General features: G+C 41.8%; 1 protein-coding gene across 2 annotated transcripts in view; it reads right to left on the bottom strand.

The window, feature by feature from the left end:
• The window catches only part of LOC128690046 (steroid receptor RNA activator 1), a 54,965-nt gene extending 39,552 nt beyond the window's left edge, over nt 1–15,413 (bottom strand). The window contains exons 1-3 of one of the 2 annotated variants that reach the window (XM_070088590.1): nt 15,219–15,413; nt 5,360–5,522; nt 564–789 (exon numbers count right to left, since the gene is read on the bottom strand). In XM_070088590.1, coding sequence (XP_069944691.1) covers nt 564–789; nt 5,360–5,522; nt 15,219–15,237 — 408 coding nt within the window. In that variant the 5' untranslated portion in view covers nt 15,238–15,413. The remainder of the gene's footprint in view (nt 1–563; nt 790–5,359; nt 5,523–15,218) is intronic. The other variant, XM_070088591.1, reaches the window with a different exon arrangement.
• Nucleotides 15,414–17,686: the final 2,273 nt, after the last annotated feature.

The raw sequence follows: 17,686 nt of genomic DNA, 5'->3' as shown, positions 1-17,686 counted from the left end.
CGACTCTCTACAAATAAATACTTTTCACCTCTCACCCTACATTAAGACCATTAAAACTATAAATATTTTAAGGTAAGTAATGCATCTACTGTATATGCATTTTATTGCTCTAGGGAGCATTAAGCATCATAGTATAGTATGTGTGGGTGGGGTGGTCAGGAGGGCTACCACACCTGACTTCTTAAGAGTAAATACACTACTCACCTTCTTCCCTACATTAAGACTACAAATATTTTTAGGTAAATAATGAGTGTACTGTGTGTGTATTTTACTTTTTAATGCCTAGTTCTATTGCTAACTAAATATATGTTAGTGTAAACTTGTTATCTGGCATTTATATTCATTTATAAATGGAAAAAAATGGAGTTCTGCTTTCCGGCAGTATCCTGGAACCTAACCTGCCAAATCACTGGGGCCCTACTGTATTTGAAAATGGTGATTTACAGGAAGAGAACTACTGCACTATACAAGCGTTTTCTGTAACCTTTGAGCTATATACTACCACTTCAATCTGCATGAGGTTATTCAGCTCAGTAATTCTACACATCTACAATAATTTTTACCTTCAGTTCAACAGAAATGTTCTGAAGAGAATTATTCAGTGCTAACTCCACTTGCCCTAGAATTTCCTCAGGACTTTTGCCAATGTCTACTTCCTTTGTTAGTGTGTCCACCAAAGTTTTAGTTTTAGTGTCATGAAGACTGTTAACACGTGGCTGAGCTGTTGGAGCAGCAACTGTAGGTGGCCTAGCTGGAGCACTTCCTGTGGTGGGTGGGATGTCACTTGGTCTGAAAAGTAAACCAAAAGCATCTTTAAACTACTGTAGATTACCTGCAGTGAATAGATGCCCCACCTACAATGTTTAATATCCAACTGTGGATTTTTCTTACATACAGATTTGGCTTTCACTTGTGACACAGCCTATAGCCAATAACCAAATCTTTGCAACATAATTAGTGTACGTGAAATTTAGAAAACTGTATTTACTGGTATTAAAGTTACAAACTAGATGTAAAATTTCTTTTCAATTTTTATTTCTGATCATGACCTTGGTCCTTTTATTAACAACACATCATTTACAATCATACAACTATATAGCATATATGAAAATCCATCATTTACCTTCAGTGGTTTAGATAGTTAAGGAGGCAAAATATTATTAACAGATCATTGCTATTTAAGAATCATACCTTATATTATATTTGTGGAAAGTACTAAACCCCTAAGGCTCACCTGGTACTATATGACAGAAGAGAAAAATATTGTGGAAGGAGAGAAGTGGAGGTGTTTAGGGAAGAGGAAAGATGGAGGTTACTGCTTATGCTTCAAATCAGTGTCACTTATGAAATCAGTGTGTGTACATTTAACCCTTAAACTATCCAAACGTAGATCTACGTTCACTTGCGTAGCGCTCTGAGCATTTTCGGATTTTTTTTTTTTTTTAAATGATGAGCGCATTTATTTCAGCATCCCTGAATTTTGTTATATTGGGCACGCTGAGTGCACAGACCCATTCTCTCATGTCTAGGCAACTCAGACCTATTGTGCCAAGGTTGAAAGCATGTAAAATAAAATGCAGATCTACGTTCGGAGCGCTACGCATGTGAACGTCTATCTATGTTTGGACAGTTTAAGGGTTAAGGGCAGAAGAGGTAAGACAAGTAAGCAGGACAGGCACTAACAATGGCATATGATATGAAGTTGGTGTGCTATCCAACGAATGAGATACTACAAAAAGATGTTGTACTGTTAGCATAACCTGACAATTCTGAAAGAGTGGATCCAAATACCACTTCATGAGGTAGCAGTATGAACATTTTCACACAACTGTCAGTAATGGAGGAAGGACAAAATATAGTAAAAACCTCTCATTAATGGACTTCAGCAATATTGACCTCAAAACTGGTTGGACAAATACAGGAATCATTGGGCAAAATGGAAAAAGTCCACAATTATGGATTTTATCCATAGCAATAGAGACAAGTTATCTTCTGAATCACTGGACCAAGTCCAATGACTAACATTTTTCCAGTATGATCCTGAGTGGTCATGTCCAGGACCTGCTTGCTTTTACTGTTCCCTGAGAAGTAGGCCTCTTGCACCAGTTCTTTGTTTGTACTCACTCACCCAAACACTCATCCTTCAGTTTCCAATTTTCCTTGGTTTTTGAGTGTTTTATGTGACTTTATTAACATATAAAGTAAAGTGCAATTAACAATGGCTTCTAAAGCAAATGGTGGTACCAAGAGGAAAAATGGGGTTCTCATTGTTCAGCAGAAATGAACTAATGAAGAAGGTTGAGTCTGGCATCTCAGTGGCATGGATATGCGAGGAATAATGTTAAAAAAACATGGTGACAAACTAGGCTTTCAAGTTTAGTGTAGATGCTAGTGGAGCTCTACAGCTCCTCTGAGAATATAAGGTATTCTGGGTCTCCACCATCAATCATGGCAGTTTACACCTCATCACTCAGTCATAAAGGGGGTTAAGTAAAATTGGTATAAATTATGTATAGTACCATTACTTACAGTATTTTACTGTACTTTACAACAAGGGTTATAGGTACATATTCTGAGTGTCCAGATGTCTTTTGGTTCAGAAGACAACCAGACAATCATGAAAAATTAGTTTTATAATTGAGAAGCTCCAGATAATTGGAAATTTTGTATACCCCATCCTCCCAATAAACCCATTAGAAGTTTGCTGTAATTTGTTTTTCAAGACTGAGGAAAAATGACCAACAGTTGGGTGTCTGTATTGTTGACAATAAAGATACCCAACTAATGCACATGTCTTACTCATCTACTTTTTTTTTTTTTTAACAAACCGGCCATATCCCACCAAGACAGGGTGGCCAAAAAGAAAAACGAAAGTTTCTCTTTTTAAATTTAGTAATTTATACAGGAGAAGGGGTTACTAACCCCTTGCTCCCAGAATTTTAGTCGCCTCTTACAACACGCATGGCTTATGGAGGAAGAATTCTGTGCCACTTCCCCATGGAGATAAGAGGAAATAAACAAGAACAAGAACTAGAAAGAAAATAGAAGAAAACCCAGAGGGGTGTGTACATATATGCTTGTACATGTATGTGTAGTGTGACCTAAGTGTAAGTAGAAGTAGCAAGACGTACCTGAAATCTTGCATGTTTATGAGACAGACAAAAGACACCAGCAATCCTACCATCATGTAAAACAATTACAGGCTTTCATTTTACACTCACTTGGCAGGACGGTAGTACCTCCCTGGGCGGTTGCTGTTTACCAACCTACTGCCTAGAACTCATCTACTTCTTCTTTCTTCTTTCAACACACCGGCCGTATCCCACCGAGGCGGGGTGGCCCAAAAGGAAAAACGAAAGTTTCTCCTTTTACATTTAGTAATATATACAGGAGAAGAGGTTACTAGCCCCTTGCTCCCGGCATTTTAGTTGCCTCTTACAACACGCATGGCTTACGGAGGAAGAATTCTGTTCCACTTCCCCATGGAGATAAGAGGAAATAAACAAGAATAAGAACTAGAAAGAAAATAGAAGAAAACCCAGAGGGGTGTGTATATATGTGCTTGTACATGTATGTGTAGTGTGACCTAAGTGTAAGTAGAAGTAGCAAGACGTACCTGAAATCTTGCATGTTCATGAGACAGAAAAAAGGACACCAGCAATCCTACCATCATGTAAAACAATTACAGGCTTTCGTTTTACACTCACTTGGCAGGACGGTAGTACCTCCCTGGGCGGTTGCTGTCTACCAACCTACTACCTATACTCATCTACTTGTTGGTATTAAATACCATAGTTATAATTGTACCAACTATGCTTGTACAATTATAAAGAGAGAACGGCAAATGCTGTTGGGAGACTGAAGGTCCTGAACTGCAGAGCATACCAAAACATGCAAGTTCATTTCCCTGAACTCTTGTGTGGCCTGGAACCAATAAAAGACAATGATTTTGCATCTGCTAAAGATGAGGCACAACTAACAGTAAATGTGAACAACAATGGTATGCAAGGAATTGAAGGTTGAAACTGTATGTAATATATTTTTTAGAGTAAGACTACAACAAATAATGGGCACTTACAGTTATGGTTAATCACTTTTATTACATTCTCAATTTTTTATACATTTTTTTCAACAAGTCACCCGTCTCCCACCTAGGCAGGGTGACCCAAAAAGAAAGAAAATCCCCAAAATGAAAATACTTCCATCATCATTCACCACTTTCACCTCACTCATACATAATCATTGTTTTTGCAGAGGCACCCAGATACAACAGTTCAGAAGCATATATAAAGATGCAATATAAAAAGTGACCTGAAATAATTATCAGGGCCCCAATTATATATATACCATCCTATTACACATCCCACCAAACTGCCAATATCCCAAACCCCTCCTTTAAAGTGCAGGCATTGTACCTCCCATTTCCAGAACTCAAGTCCGGCTATATAAAAATACCCGGTTTCCCTGAATCCCTTCACTAAATATTACCCTGCTCACACTCCAACAGCTTGTCAGGTCCCAAAAACCATTCGTCTCCATTCACTCCTATCTAACATGCTCATGCACACTTGCTCGAAGTCCAAGCCCCTCCCCCACAAAACCACCTTTACCCCCTCCCTCCAACCTTTTCGAGGATGACCCTTACCCCGCCGTCCTTCTCCTGCAGATTTATACGCTCTCCATGTCATTCTACTTTGGCCCATCTTCTATAAATGACCAAACCACCTCAACAACCCCTCTTCAGCCCTCTGACTAATACTTTTATTAACTCCACAATTTCTCCTAATTTCCACACTTCGAATTCTCTGCATAACATTTACACCACACATTGCCCTTAGACAGGACATCTCCAATGCCTCCAACTACTTCCTCGCTGCAGCATTTACAACCCAAGCTTCACACCCATATAAGAGTGTTGGTACCACTATACTTTCATACATTCCCTTCTTTACCTCCATTGATAACATTTTTTGTCTCCATGTATACCTCAATGCACCACTCACCTTTTTCCCTCATCAATTCTATGGTTAACCTCATCTTTCATAAACCCATCCACTGACATATCACTCCCAAATATCTGAAAGCATTCACTTCTTCCATACCCCTTCCCTCCAATGTGATATCCAATTTTTCTTTATCTAAATCATTTGATACCCTCATCATCTTACTCTCATCTATGTTCAATTTAAACTTTCTACCTTTACACACCCTCATATCCTGGTATATATTTACATATCCTGGTATATATTTAAGTGTTTTTTTATTTACAAGAATATGTGCTGTATGTATTAAATGCCATTTTATTTCCACACTGAAACTTTACCTGAAATGAAGCCATCTAGATTAGACTGGGACTTACTTCAAAACAGGAAGGGGTGGAGTAGCATTGCCTGCTGGGCCAATTGGTACAGGAACTCTCTTATTCAACAAACGGCGCCTGCCACCTAAGCTTCCTGATGTGCCAGCAGTACTAGCATTGAAAGCAAATTTTGGTGGATCATTCCAAGCACGTTCATGATTTCCTGATCAAAAAATAAAAATAATGAAAACAATATTAGTAACTAAGAATGTTATTTTCAATGCGTGCCAGCGGCAAAGGCATATGCAATACTGTATTTTACAGCATAGTGCATTGTAATTTTGAGTACAGTAATAAGAATGCAATGGCAATAGCAGGAGGATAGGATATCCAGTGGGTTACTGGTGATGGATCCCAACACCCTGTGATTTATGGCATAGCTATGGGCTTATTAGTATGTCAAAATATTTTAGAGGCTTCAGGTCTTGTGGTTAGAATGAAACGAGAGGTCTCTTGTCTATGCCTTAATTATGATGGCTATGCAGAGATGAAATAAAAAGGGTCAGCAGTTATTATGTATGCGTAAAGTTTAATTCACCTTCAATAAACAAAGGTATGGATTAAGAAGTAAGTAATATTCCAAGGAGTGTGATTTGAAAGGACTAGACTTGTCTAGGTGCTTAATCCATGAGGATCACACAGTGTGGCATGTCAGGAAAAATACACTCCAAAAGAGCAATAAGTACAGGACATATCCAGTGGAGAGCAAAGCAATCAGGTCAAAAATATATCAGAGAAGAGTAATTAAAAATGCTATAAAAAAGTAGTCTCTTTTTCTGAAAGCCTAGTTAGACAGCATCAGTGTTAAAGATCAGCACTTTCTGAGAGGCCGTCTGATGAACGAAACAAAACAAGAGAACAAATAAAAAACTTGGCTATGGATATATGAAACAATGGGAGCAAAGTCCAGTGTGTGTTTCTTAAAAAAAAAAGAGGGATGAATACCAAGAACTATCGTACATGCAATGGAAATAAATCATACTGTTTGACTTCATTGGGTTATTCTAAGTTAAACTGCCAGCAGTAACAGCCTGGTTGACCAGGCAAGCACCTGATGAGCCTGGCTCAAGGCTGGGCTCTGGCAGTAGAAAAACTCTCAGAACTCATTAAAGGCATATCAAAGGTAAGTGCAGCAAGAACGTGTGTGCCCTCAAAACCATTATAAAATGTTTTGCTTGTTAATACCTAATGGAGACACACACACAAGGGCCAGGAGGGGCCAGGAGCTGTGAATCGACCCCTGCAACCACAACTAGGTGAATACACATACACACGTACACACACACATACACATACACACATACACAAACACGTACACACACACGTACACACATACACACACCTAGCCAAGCACGTAAAGAAACTAGAGAAAGTGCAAAGGTTTGCAACAAGACTAGTCCCAGAGCTAAGTGGTATGTCCTACGAGGAGAGGTTAAGGGAAATCGGCCTGACAACACTGGAGGACAGGAGAGATAGGGGGGACATGATAACGACATACAAAATACTGAGAGGAATTGACAAGGTGGACAAAGACAGTATGTTTCAGAGATGGGACACAACAACAAGGGAACACAGTTGGAAGTTGAAGAACAGATGAATCACAGGAATGTTAGGAAGTATTTCTTCAGCCACAGAGTAGTCAGGAAGTGGAATAGTTTGGGAAGCGATGTAGTGGAGGCAGGATCCATACATAGCTTTAAGCAGAGGTATGATAAAGCTCACGGTTCAGGGAGAGTGACTTAGTAGCGACCAGTAAAGAGGTGGGGCCAGGAGCTTGGACTTGACCCCTTCAACCTCAACTAGGTGAGCGCGCGTGTGCACGCACACACGCACATGCACACACGCACACGCACATGCACACACACACACACACACACACACACACATAATTGGATTGGGCACGTATAACGGGAAGGGCACTTCAATGGATCAGAGAATACCTGACAGGGAGGCAACAACGAGTCATGGTACGTGATGAGGTATCACAGTGGGCACCTGTGATGAGCAGGGTCCCACAGGGGTCGGTCCTGGGACCAGTGCCATTTTTGGTATATGTGAATGACATGATGGAAGGGATAGACTCACAGGTGTCCCTGTTTGCAGATGATGTGAAATTAATGAGGAGAATTAAATCAGATGAGGATCAGGCAGGCTTTCAAAGAGACCTGGACAGGCTGGACACATGGTCCAGCAACTGGCTTCTCAAATTCAACCCTGCCAAATGCAAAGTCATGAAGATCGGAAAAGGGCAAAGAAGACCGCAGACAGAGTATAGGCTAGGTGGCCAATGACTGCAATCCTCACTCAAGGAGAAAGATCTTGGCGTGAGTATAACACCGAACACGTCTCCAGAAGCACACATCAACCAGATAACTGCTGCAGCATATGGGTGCCTGGCAAACCTGAGATTAGCATTCCAGTACCTAAGTAAGGAATCTCTCAAGACACTGTACACCGTGTATGTCTGGCCCATACTGGAGTATGCAGCACCAGTTTGGAACCAGCACTGGGTCAAGCCCGTTAAGAAATTAGAGAAAGTGCAAAGGTTTGTGAAAAGGTTAGTTCCAGAGCTAAGGGAATGTCCTACAAAGAAAGGTTGAGGGAAATCGGCCTGACAACACTGGAGGACAGGAGAGATAAGGGAGATATGATAATGACATACAAAATACTGTGTGGAATAGACAAGGGAGATATGATAATGACATACAAAATACTGTGTGGAATAGACAAGGTGGACAGAGACAAGATGTTCCAGAGAGGGGACACAGAAACAAGGGGTCACTCTTGGAAGATGAAGACTCAGATGAGCCACAGGGATGTTAGGAAGCATTTCTTCAGTCATAGAGTGGTCAGGAAGTGGAACAGTCTGGCGAGCGATGTAGTGGAGGCAGGAACCATACATAGCTTTAAGATGAGGTATGATAAAGCTCATGGAGCAGGGATAGAGAGGACCTAGTAGTGTTCATTGAAGAGGCAGGGCCAGGAGTTGAGTCTCGACCCCTGCAACTACAATTAGGTGAGTGGGTGAGTACACACACACACACACACACACACACACACACACACACACACACACACACACGACATGACGGAAGGAATAGACTCTGAGGTGTCCCTGTTTGCAGATGACGTGAAGTTGATGAGAAGAATTCACTCGATCGAAGACCAGGCAGAACTACAAAGGAATCTGGACAGGCTGCAGACCTGGTCCAGCAATTGGCTCCTGGAGTTCAATCCCACCAAGTGCAAAGTCATGAAGATTGGGGAAGGGCAAAGAAGGCCGCAGACGGAGTACAGTCTAGGGGGTCAGAGACTACAAACCTCACTCAAGGAAAAAGATCTTGGGGTGAGTATAACACCAGGCACATCTCCTGAAGCGCACATCAACCAAATAACTGCTGCAGCATATGGGCGCCTAGCAAACCTCAGAACAGCATTCCGACATCTTAATAAGGAATCATTCAGGACCCTGTACACCGTGTACGTTAGGCCCATATTGGAGTATGCGGCACCAGTTTGGAACCCACACCTAGCCAAGCATGTGAAGAAACTAGAGAAAGTGCAAAGGTTTGCAACAAGACTAGTCCCAGAGCTAAGAGGTATGTCCTACGAGGAGAGGTTAAGGGAAATCAACCTGACGACACTGGAGGACAGGAGAGATAGGGGGGACATGATAACGACATACAAAATACTGAGAGGAATTGACAAGGTGGACAAAGACAGGATGTTCCAGAGATTGGACACAGTAACAAGGGGACACAGTTGGAAGCTGAAGACACAGATGAATCACAGGGATGTTAGGAAGTATTTCTTCAGCCACAGAGTAGTCAGTAAGTGGAATAGTTTGGGAAGCGATGTAGTGGAGGCAGGATCCATACATAGCTTTAAGCAGAGGTATGATAAAGCTCACGGCTCAGGGAGAGTGACCTAGTAGCGATCAGTGAAGAGGCGGGGCCAGGAGCTCGGACTCGACCCCCGCAACCTCAACTAGGTGAGTACAACTAGGTGAGTACACACACACACACACACACACACAGGCCGATTTCCCTCAACCTTTCTTCATAGGACAATCCCCGTAGCTCTGGGACTAGTCTTGTTGCAAACCTTTGCACTTTCTCTAATTTCTTGACGTGCTTGACTAGGTTTGGAATCCACACCTAGTCAAGCACGTCAAGAAATTAGAGAAAGTGCAAAGGTTTGCAACAAGACTAGTCCCAGAGCTACGGGGATTGTCCTATGAAGAAAGGTTGAGGGAAATCGGCCTGACGACACTGGAGGACAGGAGGGTCAGGGGAGACATGATAACGACATATAAAATACTGCGCGGAATAGACGAGGTGGACAAAGACGGGATGTTCCGGAGATGGGACACAGACACAAGAGGTCACAATTGGAAGTTGAAGACTCAGATGAATCAAAGGGATGTTAGGAAGTATTTCTTCAGTCATAGAGTAGTCAGGCCATGGAATAGCCTAGAAAGTGATGTAGTGGAGGCAGGAACCATACATAGTTTTAAGGCGAGGTATGATAGAGCTCATGGAGCAGGGAGAGAGAGGACCTAGTAGCAATCAGCGAAGAGGCGGGGCCAGGAGCTGTGACTCGACTCCTGCAACCACAAATAGGTGAGTACAAATAGGTGAGTACAACATCAGTATATATGAGTATAACACCAGGCACATCTGAAGCGCACATCAACCAAATAACTGCTGCAGCATATGGGCGCCTGGCAAACCTCAGAACAGCATTCCGACATCTTAATAAGGAATCATTCAGGACCCTGTACACCGTGTACGTTAGGCCCATATTGGAGTATGCGGCACCAGTTTGGAACCCACACCTAGCCAAGCACGTGAAGAAACTAGAGAAAGTGCAAAGGTTTGCAACAAGACTAGTCCCAGAGCTAAGAGGTATGTCCTACGAGGAGAGGTTAAGGGAAATCAACCTGACGACACTGGAGGACAGGAGAGATAGGGGGGACATGATAACGACATACAAAATACTGAGAGGAATTGACAAGGTGGACAAAGACAGGATGTTCCAGAGATTGGACACAGTAACAAGGGGACACAGTTGGAAGCTGAAGACACAGATGAATCACAGGGATGTTAGGAAGTATTTCTTCAGCCACAGAGTAGTCAGTAAGTGGAATAGTTTGGGAAGCGATGTAGTGGAGGCAGGATCCATACATAGCTTTAAGCAGAGGTATGATAAAGCTCACGGCTCAGGGAGAGTGACCTAGTAGCGATCAGTGAAGAGGCGGGGCCAGGAGCTCGGACTCGACCCCTGCAACCTCAACTAGGTGACTACACACACACACACTTGGAGCCACATGGGGGCCAAGTTACATGGAGGGCTAAGATGATCGAGGTGGTACTGGAAAACGTCATGTACCAACACGTAAGGGACACTACCAGAGAGAGAGGAGAGGATGAATCAGCGAGACTGGACCTAGTATTCACCTTGAGTAGCACAGATATTGAGGACATCACATATGAAAGACCCCTTGGGGCCAGCGATCATGTGGTTTTAACCTTCAAATACACAGTAGAGTTACAAGTGGAGGGGGAAGCAGGAAGGGCCGGGCAAATGAAGCCAAACTACAAGAAAGGGGACTACGCGGGAATGAGGAACTTCCTGAACGGGGTCCAGTGGGACAGAGAATTGGCAGGGGAGCCAGTAAATGAGATGATGGAATATTTAACAACAATATGCAAGGAAGCTAAGGAGATGTTTGTACCCAAGGGTAACAGGAATAATGAAAAAGCCAGGATGAGCCTATGGTTCACCCAAAGATGCAAGGAGGCAAAAACCAAGTGTGCTAGGGAATGGAAGAAATATAGAAGGCAAAGGACCCAGGAGAATAAGGAGAGCAGTCGTAAAGCCAGAAACGAATATGCACAGATAAGAAGGGAGGCCCAACGTCAATATGAAAACGACATTGCAGCAAAAGCCAAATCTGACCCGAAGCTGTTATACAGCCACATCAGGAAGAAAACAACCGTCAAGGACCAGGTAATCAGGCTAAGGAAGGAAGGAGGAGGGAAAACAAGAAATGACCGTGAAGTATGTGAGGAACTCAACAAGAGATTCAAAGAAGTGTTCACAGAGGAGACAGAAGGGGCTCCAGAAATCGGAGAGGTGGGGTACACCACCATGTGCTGGACACAGTACACACAACCGAGGAAGAAGTGAAGAGGCTTCTGAGTGAGCTAGATACCTCCAAGGCAATGGGGCCAGATAACATCTCTCCATGGGTCCTGAGAGAGGGAGCAGAGGCGCTATGTGTACCCCTAACAACAATATTCAATACATCTATCGAAACAGGGAGATTGCCTGAGGCATGGAAGACAGCAAATGTAGTCCCAATCTTTAAAAAAGGAGACAGACATGAAGCACTAAACTACAGACCAGTGTCACTGACATGTATAGCATGCAAAATCATGGAAAAGATTGTCAGGAGAAGAATGGTGGAACATCTAGAAAGGAATGATCTCATCACCAGCAGCCAACATGGTTTCAGGGACGGGAAATCCTGTGTCACAAACCTACTGGAGTTCTATGACATGGTGACAGCAGTAAGACAAGAGAGAGAGGGGTGGGTAGATTGCATTTTCTTGGACTGCAAGAAGGCGTTTGACACAGTACCACACAAGAGATTAGTGCAAAAACTGGAGGACCAAGCAGGGATAACAGGGAAGGCACTGCAATGAATCAGGGAATACTTGTCAGGAAGACAGCAGCGAGTAATGGTACGTGGCGAGGTGTCAGAGTGGGCACCTGTGACCAGCGGGGTCCCACAGGGGTCAGTCCTAGGACCAGTGCTGTTTCTGGTATTTGTGAACGACATGATGGAAGGAATAAACTCCGAGGTGTCCCTGTTTGCAGATGACGTGAAGTTGATGAGAAGAGTTTATTTGATCGAAGACCAGGCGGAAATACAAAGGGATCTGGACAGGCTGCAGACCTGGTCCAGCAACTGGCTCCTGGAGTTCAATCCCACCAAGTGCAAAGTCATGAGGATTGGGGAAGGGCAAAGAAGACTGCAGATGGAGTACAGTCTTGGGGGCCAGAGACTACAAACATCACTCAAGGAAAAAGATCTTGGGGTGAGTATAACACCAGGCACATCTCCTGAAGCGCACATCAACCAAATAACTGCTGCAGCATATGGGCGCCTGGTAAACCTCAGAACAGCATTCCGACATCTTAATAAGGAATCGTTCAGGACCCTGTTCACTGTGTACATTAGGCCCATATTGTTGTATGTGGCACCAGTTTGGAACCCACACCTAGCCAAGCATGTAAAGAAACTAGAGAAAGTGCAAAGGTTTGCAACAAGACTAGTCCCAGAGTTAAGAGGTATGTCCTATGAGGAGAGGTTAAGGGAAATCAACCTGACGACACTGGAGGACAGGAGAGATAGGGGGGACATGATAACGACTTACAAAATACTGAGAGGAATTGACAAGGTGGACAAAGACAGGATGTTCCAGAGACTGGACACAGCAACACGGGGACACAGTTGGAAGCTAAAGACACAGATGAATCAAAGGGATGTTAGGAAGTATTTCTTCAGCCACAGAGTAGTCAGGAAGTGGAATAGTTTGGGAAGCGATGTAGTGGAGGCAGGATCCATACATAGCTTTAAGCAGAGGTACGATAAAGCTCATGGTTCAGGGAGAGTGACCTAGTAGCGACCAGTGAAGAGGCGGGGCCAGGAGCTTGGACTCGACCCCTGCAACCTCAACTAGGTGAGCACAGACAAAATGGTAACTAACACACATACACACACACACACATATACATACACACACACATACAACAGGCCTAGTGTCTAATTGACATGTGCCTAGGACAAAATGGTAACTAACACACACACACACACACACACACACACACACACACACACACACACACACACACACACACACACACGCACACGCACACGCACATGCACATGCACACACACACACACACACACACACACACAGTGTCTTGAACGATTCCTAAGTAAAGAATCATTCAAGACACTGTACATCGTGTACGTCAGGCCCATACTGGAGTATGCAGCACCTGTTTGGAACCCACACTTGATCAAGCACATCAAGGAATTAGAGAAAGTGTAAAGGTTTACGACAAGGTTAGTTCCAGAGCTAAGGGGAATGTCCTATGAAGAAAGGTTAAAGAAAATCGGCCTGATGACACTGGAGGACAGGAGGGTCAAGGGAGACATTATAATGACATACAAAATACTGTGTGGAATAGACAAGGTGGACAGAGAGAGGACACAGAAACAAGGGGTCACAATTGGAAGTTGAAGATTCAGATGAGTCAAAGGGATGTTAGGAAGTATTTCTTCAGTCACAGAGTAGTCAGGCAGTAGAATAGCCTAGAAAGTGACATAGTGGAGGCGGGAACCATACATAGTTTTAAGACGAGGTTTGATAAAGCTCATGGAGCAGGGAGAGAGAGAATCCAGTAGCAATCAGTGAAGAGGCAGGGCCAGGAGCTATGACTCGAGCCCTGCAACCACAAATAGGTGAGTACAAATAGGTGAGTACACACACTCACTCACACGCACACTCACTCTTCCCCAATAACAAAAAAATCACATTTGATCTGCTATATATATTTCCTAGGTACATTATATTTTTTATTAACACATTGGCCGATTCCCACCAAGGCAGGGTGGCCCGAAAAAGAAAAACTTTCATCATCATTCACTCCATCACTGTCTTGCCAGAAGGGTGCTTTGCACTACAGTTATAAAACTGCAACATTAACACCCCTCCTTCAGAGATGGAGATGGGAAGTACAATGTCTACACTCTGAAGGAGGGGTATGTTATAATACACTTAAAATTATGGAACTAGAAACATTGTCTGAGAAAACCACTTGTAATACTGCACTTAAGATTTATAGCAAATACATAAAAACTATTCCCTACGGTTTGGTGTATGTCTAACAGATGGTTTGGACTCATATCAAGAAATACTTATTGATTTATGTTGCTTATACAAGCAACATGAATCCAAAGGTTATTCTACAAAACATTAACAAAGCCTCACTTAGATTATGCAGTGCAGTTCTGGTCTCCCTATAAATGCATTAGAGAACATAAAGGAAGACTAAACTTTGTAATATACTACATAAGGAATCTTTCATACGAAGACAAGAGCCCTGAAACGGCTCCCTCTCGAAAGACAAAATTAGGCAAAATATGACTCAAGTACTGTATATAAATACCAGTTGTCTATGTTAACCCATCAGTAAAATGGGTACCTGGGCGTTAGTCAACTGGTGTGGGTCGCATCCTGGGACACTGACCTAATTTGTCCAAAATGCTCTGCATAACAAGGGGCTTTCTATATAGTATTTCACTGATATCAGTTAGGTATGTATATCATGTATATGTACTTGTAGTAAATAAATATTATTATAATATTATTATTTTTATTATTATATACGTGTACAAATAAAGGGGATATAAATATGGTGTTGTGGATATCTAATTCAGAAATAACTAAGCAACTGATTCAAGTTGAACAAATTCGAAATAGTTTGAAAACAGGTGCAGACGGGTGTGTACAAACCAGCTGTGTAAATAGACTTTTAAATAAAATAAAAATATATACGAATTAACCTAGAATAACACCAGCCTCCACTTCCACCAATTCAATGTTAGTTTTATTATGCTCCCCATACCCATCCTGTGACCAATAGTTAATAGATCAAGGGACTGCCCCTCCTCATCAAAAAAAAAAAAAAAATGGTTAAGCAAATTACTGTACATTGGCAATGAGCTGGAAGTAACCAAGCTTAAATATCTGCAGATTATAATTTCCTTATATAACTTTACCTTGTTCGATGGGATCCATAATTATGAGCGTTTTCTGTCTTTTTCTTCCCTATAAATGTTGTGTGCTCTGAGGTGTCTTCTGGCTAAAAGAATAATGCCTAAGTTTTACACTTTCCAACTATGTTGTTGTTGTTGTTGTTGTATATAAGGACGGTGACGGCTCGAGGAGCCGTATGAACCCCACCTTTGTAATTCTGAAATATGAAGTTTCTTTCTTTTATCTACCTGCGGAGGTCATTAGACACTAAATATCATTCATCTGAGAGAATATTTTACTCACAAAACGTTCTTTCTTTCAAAATGTGTAAACTGATGGCTTTCCCCGGTCTACCGGTACATTATTATACTATATATTATTATGTTATCTGGTAGTGTGGTCGTTGTGGTACAGAGCGATGACGTGTTACGTTCCTCAGGTAGCAGGACTAATGTCCTCTTGCAGTGGCTGTTACAAATCAGCTTGATAGTACTATAATACAGAAATGTCGTCACAAATTTCATTATCCTATGTGTGGGTTATTTGTGTATTGTTCCAGTCACAGTATTGCTTCTTTTTATTCCTTAAAATACAGAAGTATATTAGAATTGATAACTAGCCTTTCACTTTCCAACATGAACTACTTGCCAAACTTGTTGCTGTCAAATTTGAGGTACAAGTTGACAGTTTAAATGTAATTGACCCCCTTTCCTCATTACTTGTACAAAATTGGGTGGCCTGGTGGCTAAAGCTCCCGCTTCACACACGTAGGGCCCGGGTTCGATTCCCGGCGGGTGGAAACATTCGACACGTTTCCTTACAGTAAGTAAGTAAGTAAGTAAGTTTATTCCTGTTGTCCTGTTCACCTAGCAGCAAATAGGTACCTGGGTGTTAGTCGACTGGTGTGGGTCGCATCCTGGGGGACAAGATTAAGGACCCCAATGGAAATAAAACAGACAGTCCTCTTGGGTTATCCTGGGTGGCTAACCCTCCGGGGTTAAAAATTCGAAGAATCTTATCTTATCTTATCTTACCAGATATACAGAAATTATTAAGAAAGAGATTAAAATTTAAGCTTTCATGGATTCCCTCTCACACAGGGACTCAGAAATATGACAAAGATGTTGAATTAGCTAAACAAGCATTAAATAAAAAGAATGTCATATACATTTTTTTTCGAACAAATTTAAGAAACATTGTTAGAAATGAACTGGCAAATGAATTTAAAGTAGAACAGTACAGACAGGAATCAGGAGATCAATTACCTTTCATAATAAATGTGTCAGGTTAAACATATCTATGATGAAATTAATAAGGTGAATAGATTGCAGGATGTTGTTACTGCTAGACTAAGACTAGTCTATAAGTATCTCTGGCAGTACGGTTTGTATAGAGATGCCAACGATATATAATGTGTCGTACGCTGGAACGTACGCTGGAACGCAGTATCTACGGGTGATCAAACATCCAACCTTCCAGAGACACCCATGTAAATCCTATAGGATATGGGACAACACTTTATTGTTAAATAATGATATATGAAATCTTGAAATTGTATCCACACTTTGCGTCGACTAGATGAATGAACTCTTTATATTGATTAGACTGCAACCCAGTTATGACCATACACAACCAGCACATAGGGAGAATGAAACGTATGACGACGTTTCGGTCAGACTTGGATCATTAACTAGTCACAAAGAAGTGCTAAGGGAAGGGGGCTCCCTTCCGCTTCTGTGTAACTAGATTTTAGTCCAAGCGGACCGAAGCGTCGTCATAGGTTTCATTCTCCTATGTGCTGGTTGTGTATGGTCATAAGTGGGTTGCAATCTAATCAATATAAAGAGTTCATTCATCTAGTCGACGCAAAGTGTGGATACAATTTCAAGATTTCATATATCATTATTAACAATATTGTTCCAGTCACGGTATTGTGCTTTTTCATTCTTCAGTTATGACCAATGTTTTCAGTGGTAATAAGATACCAGTTTTTTTAATTATAATGTATTAAATGATTAATATTTTCTTTATTGATTTAACAATGCCTGGTGGAGTCTGATAAAGGCCCAATATGACCTCTGTAATCTTCCTTTTTTTTGAGTATGTGTGCTACCGCTCACAGGATGAACATGGAGTGAACAATAAACTAGCCACTCAGGCGGCACAACTTACTAAATAAGACGGGTTTTCATTAAAATTAAAAGTAAATAAAGAATCTCCACATAGTAATGACTTCAGAAACTTGACCCATAAAGGTTCCTTGAAGCTGATGAGAGGCTCTTCATCCAAGGAACTGAGCTTGCCCTCCCTTTCCTTGGACTGTCTCCCATTCCACAGGCGCTGTATGACCCCTATGGATTTAGCGCTTCCACATAAATATAAAAAAGTAATATAAATACTAAAAGCAAGAATATTATGACATATAGAAAAATAATGCTAATGTCTATCTCAATATTACAAGAAACAAAAAATGAAGCAAATGTGGTAAGCG

This window comes from Cherax quadricarinatus, chromosome 25, assembly GCF_038502225.1.
Source record: "Cherax quadricarinatus isolate ZL_2023a chromosome 25, ASM3850222v1, whole genome shotgun sequence".
Taxonomy (NCBI): domain Eukaryota; kingdom Metazoa; phylum Arthropoda; class Malacostraca; order Decapoda; family Parastacidae; genus Cherax; species Cherax quadricarinatus.
Note: the sequence above shows the minus strand (reverse complement) of the source record. Positions and strands in the feature narration are given on the sequence as shown.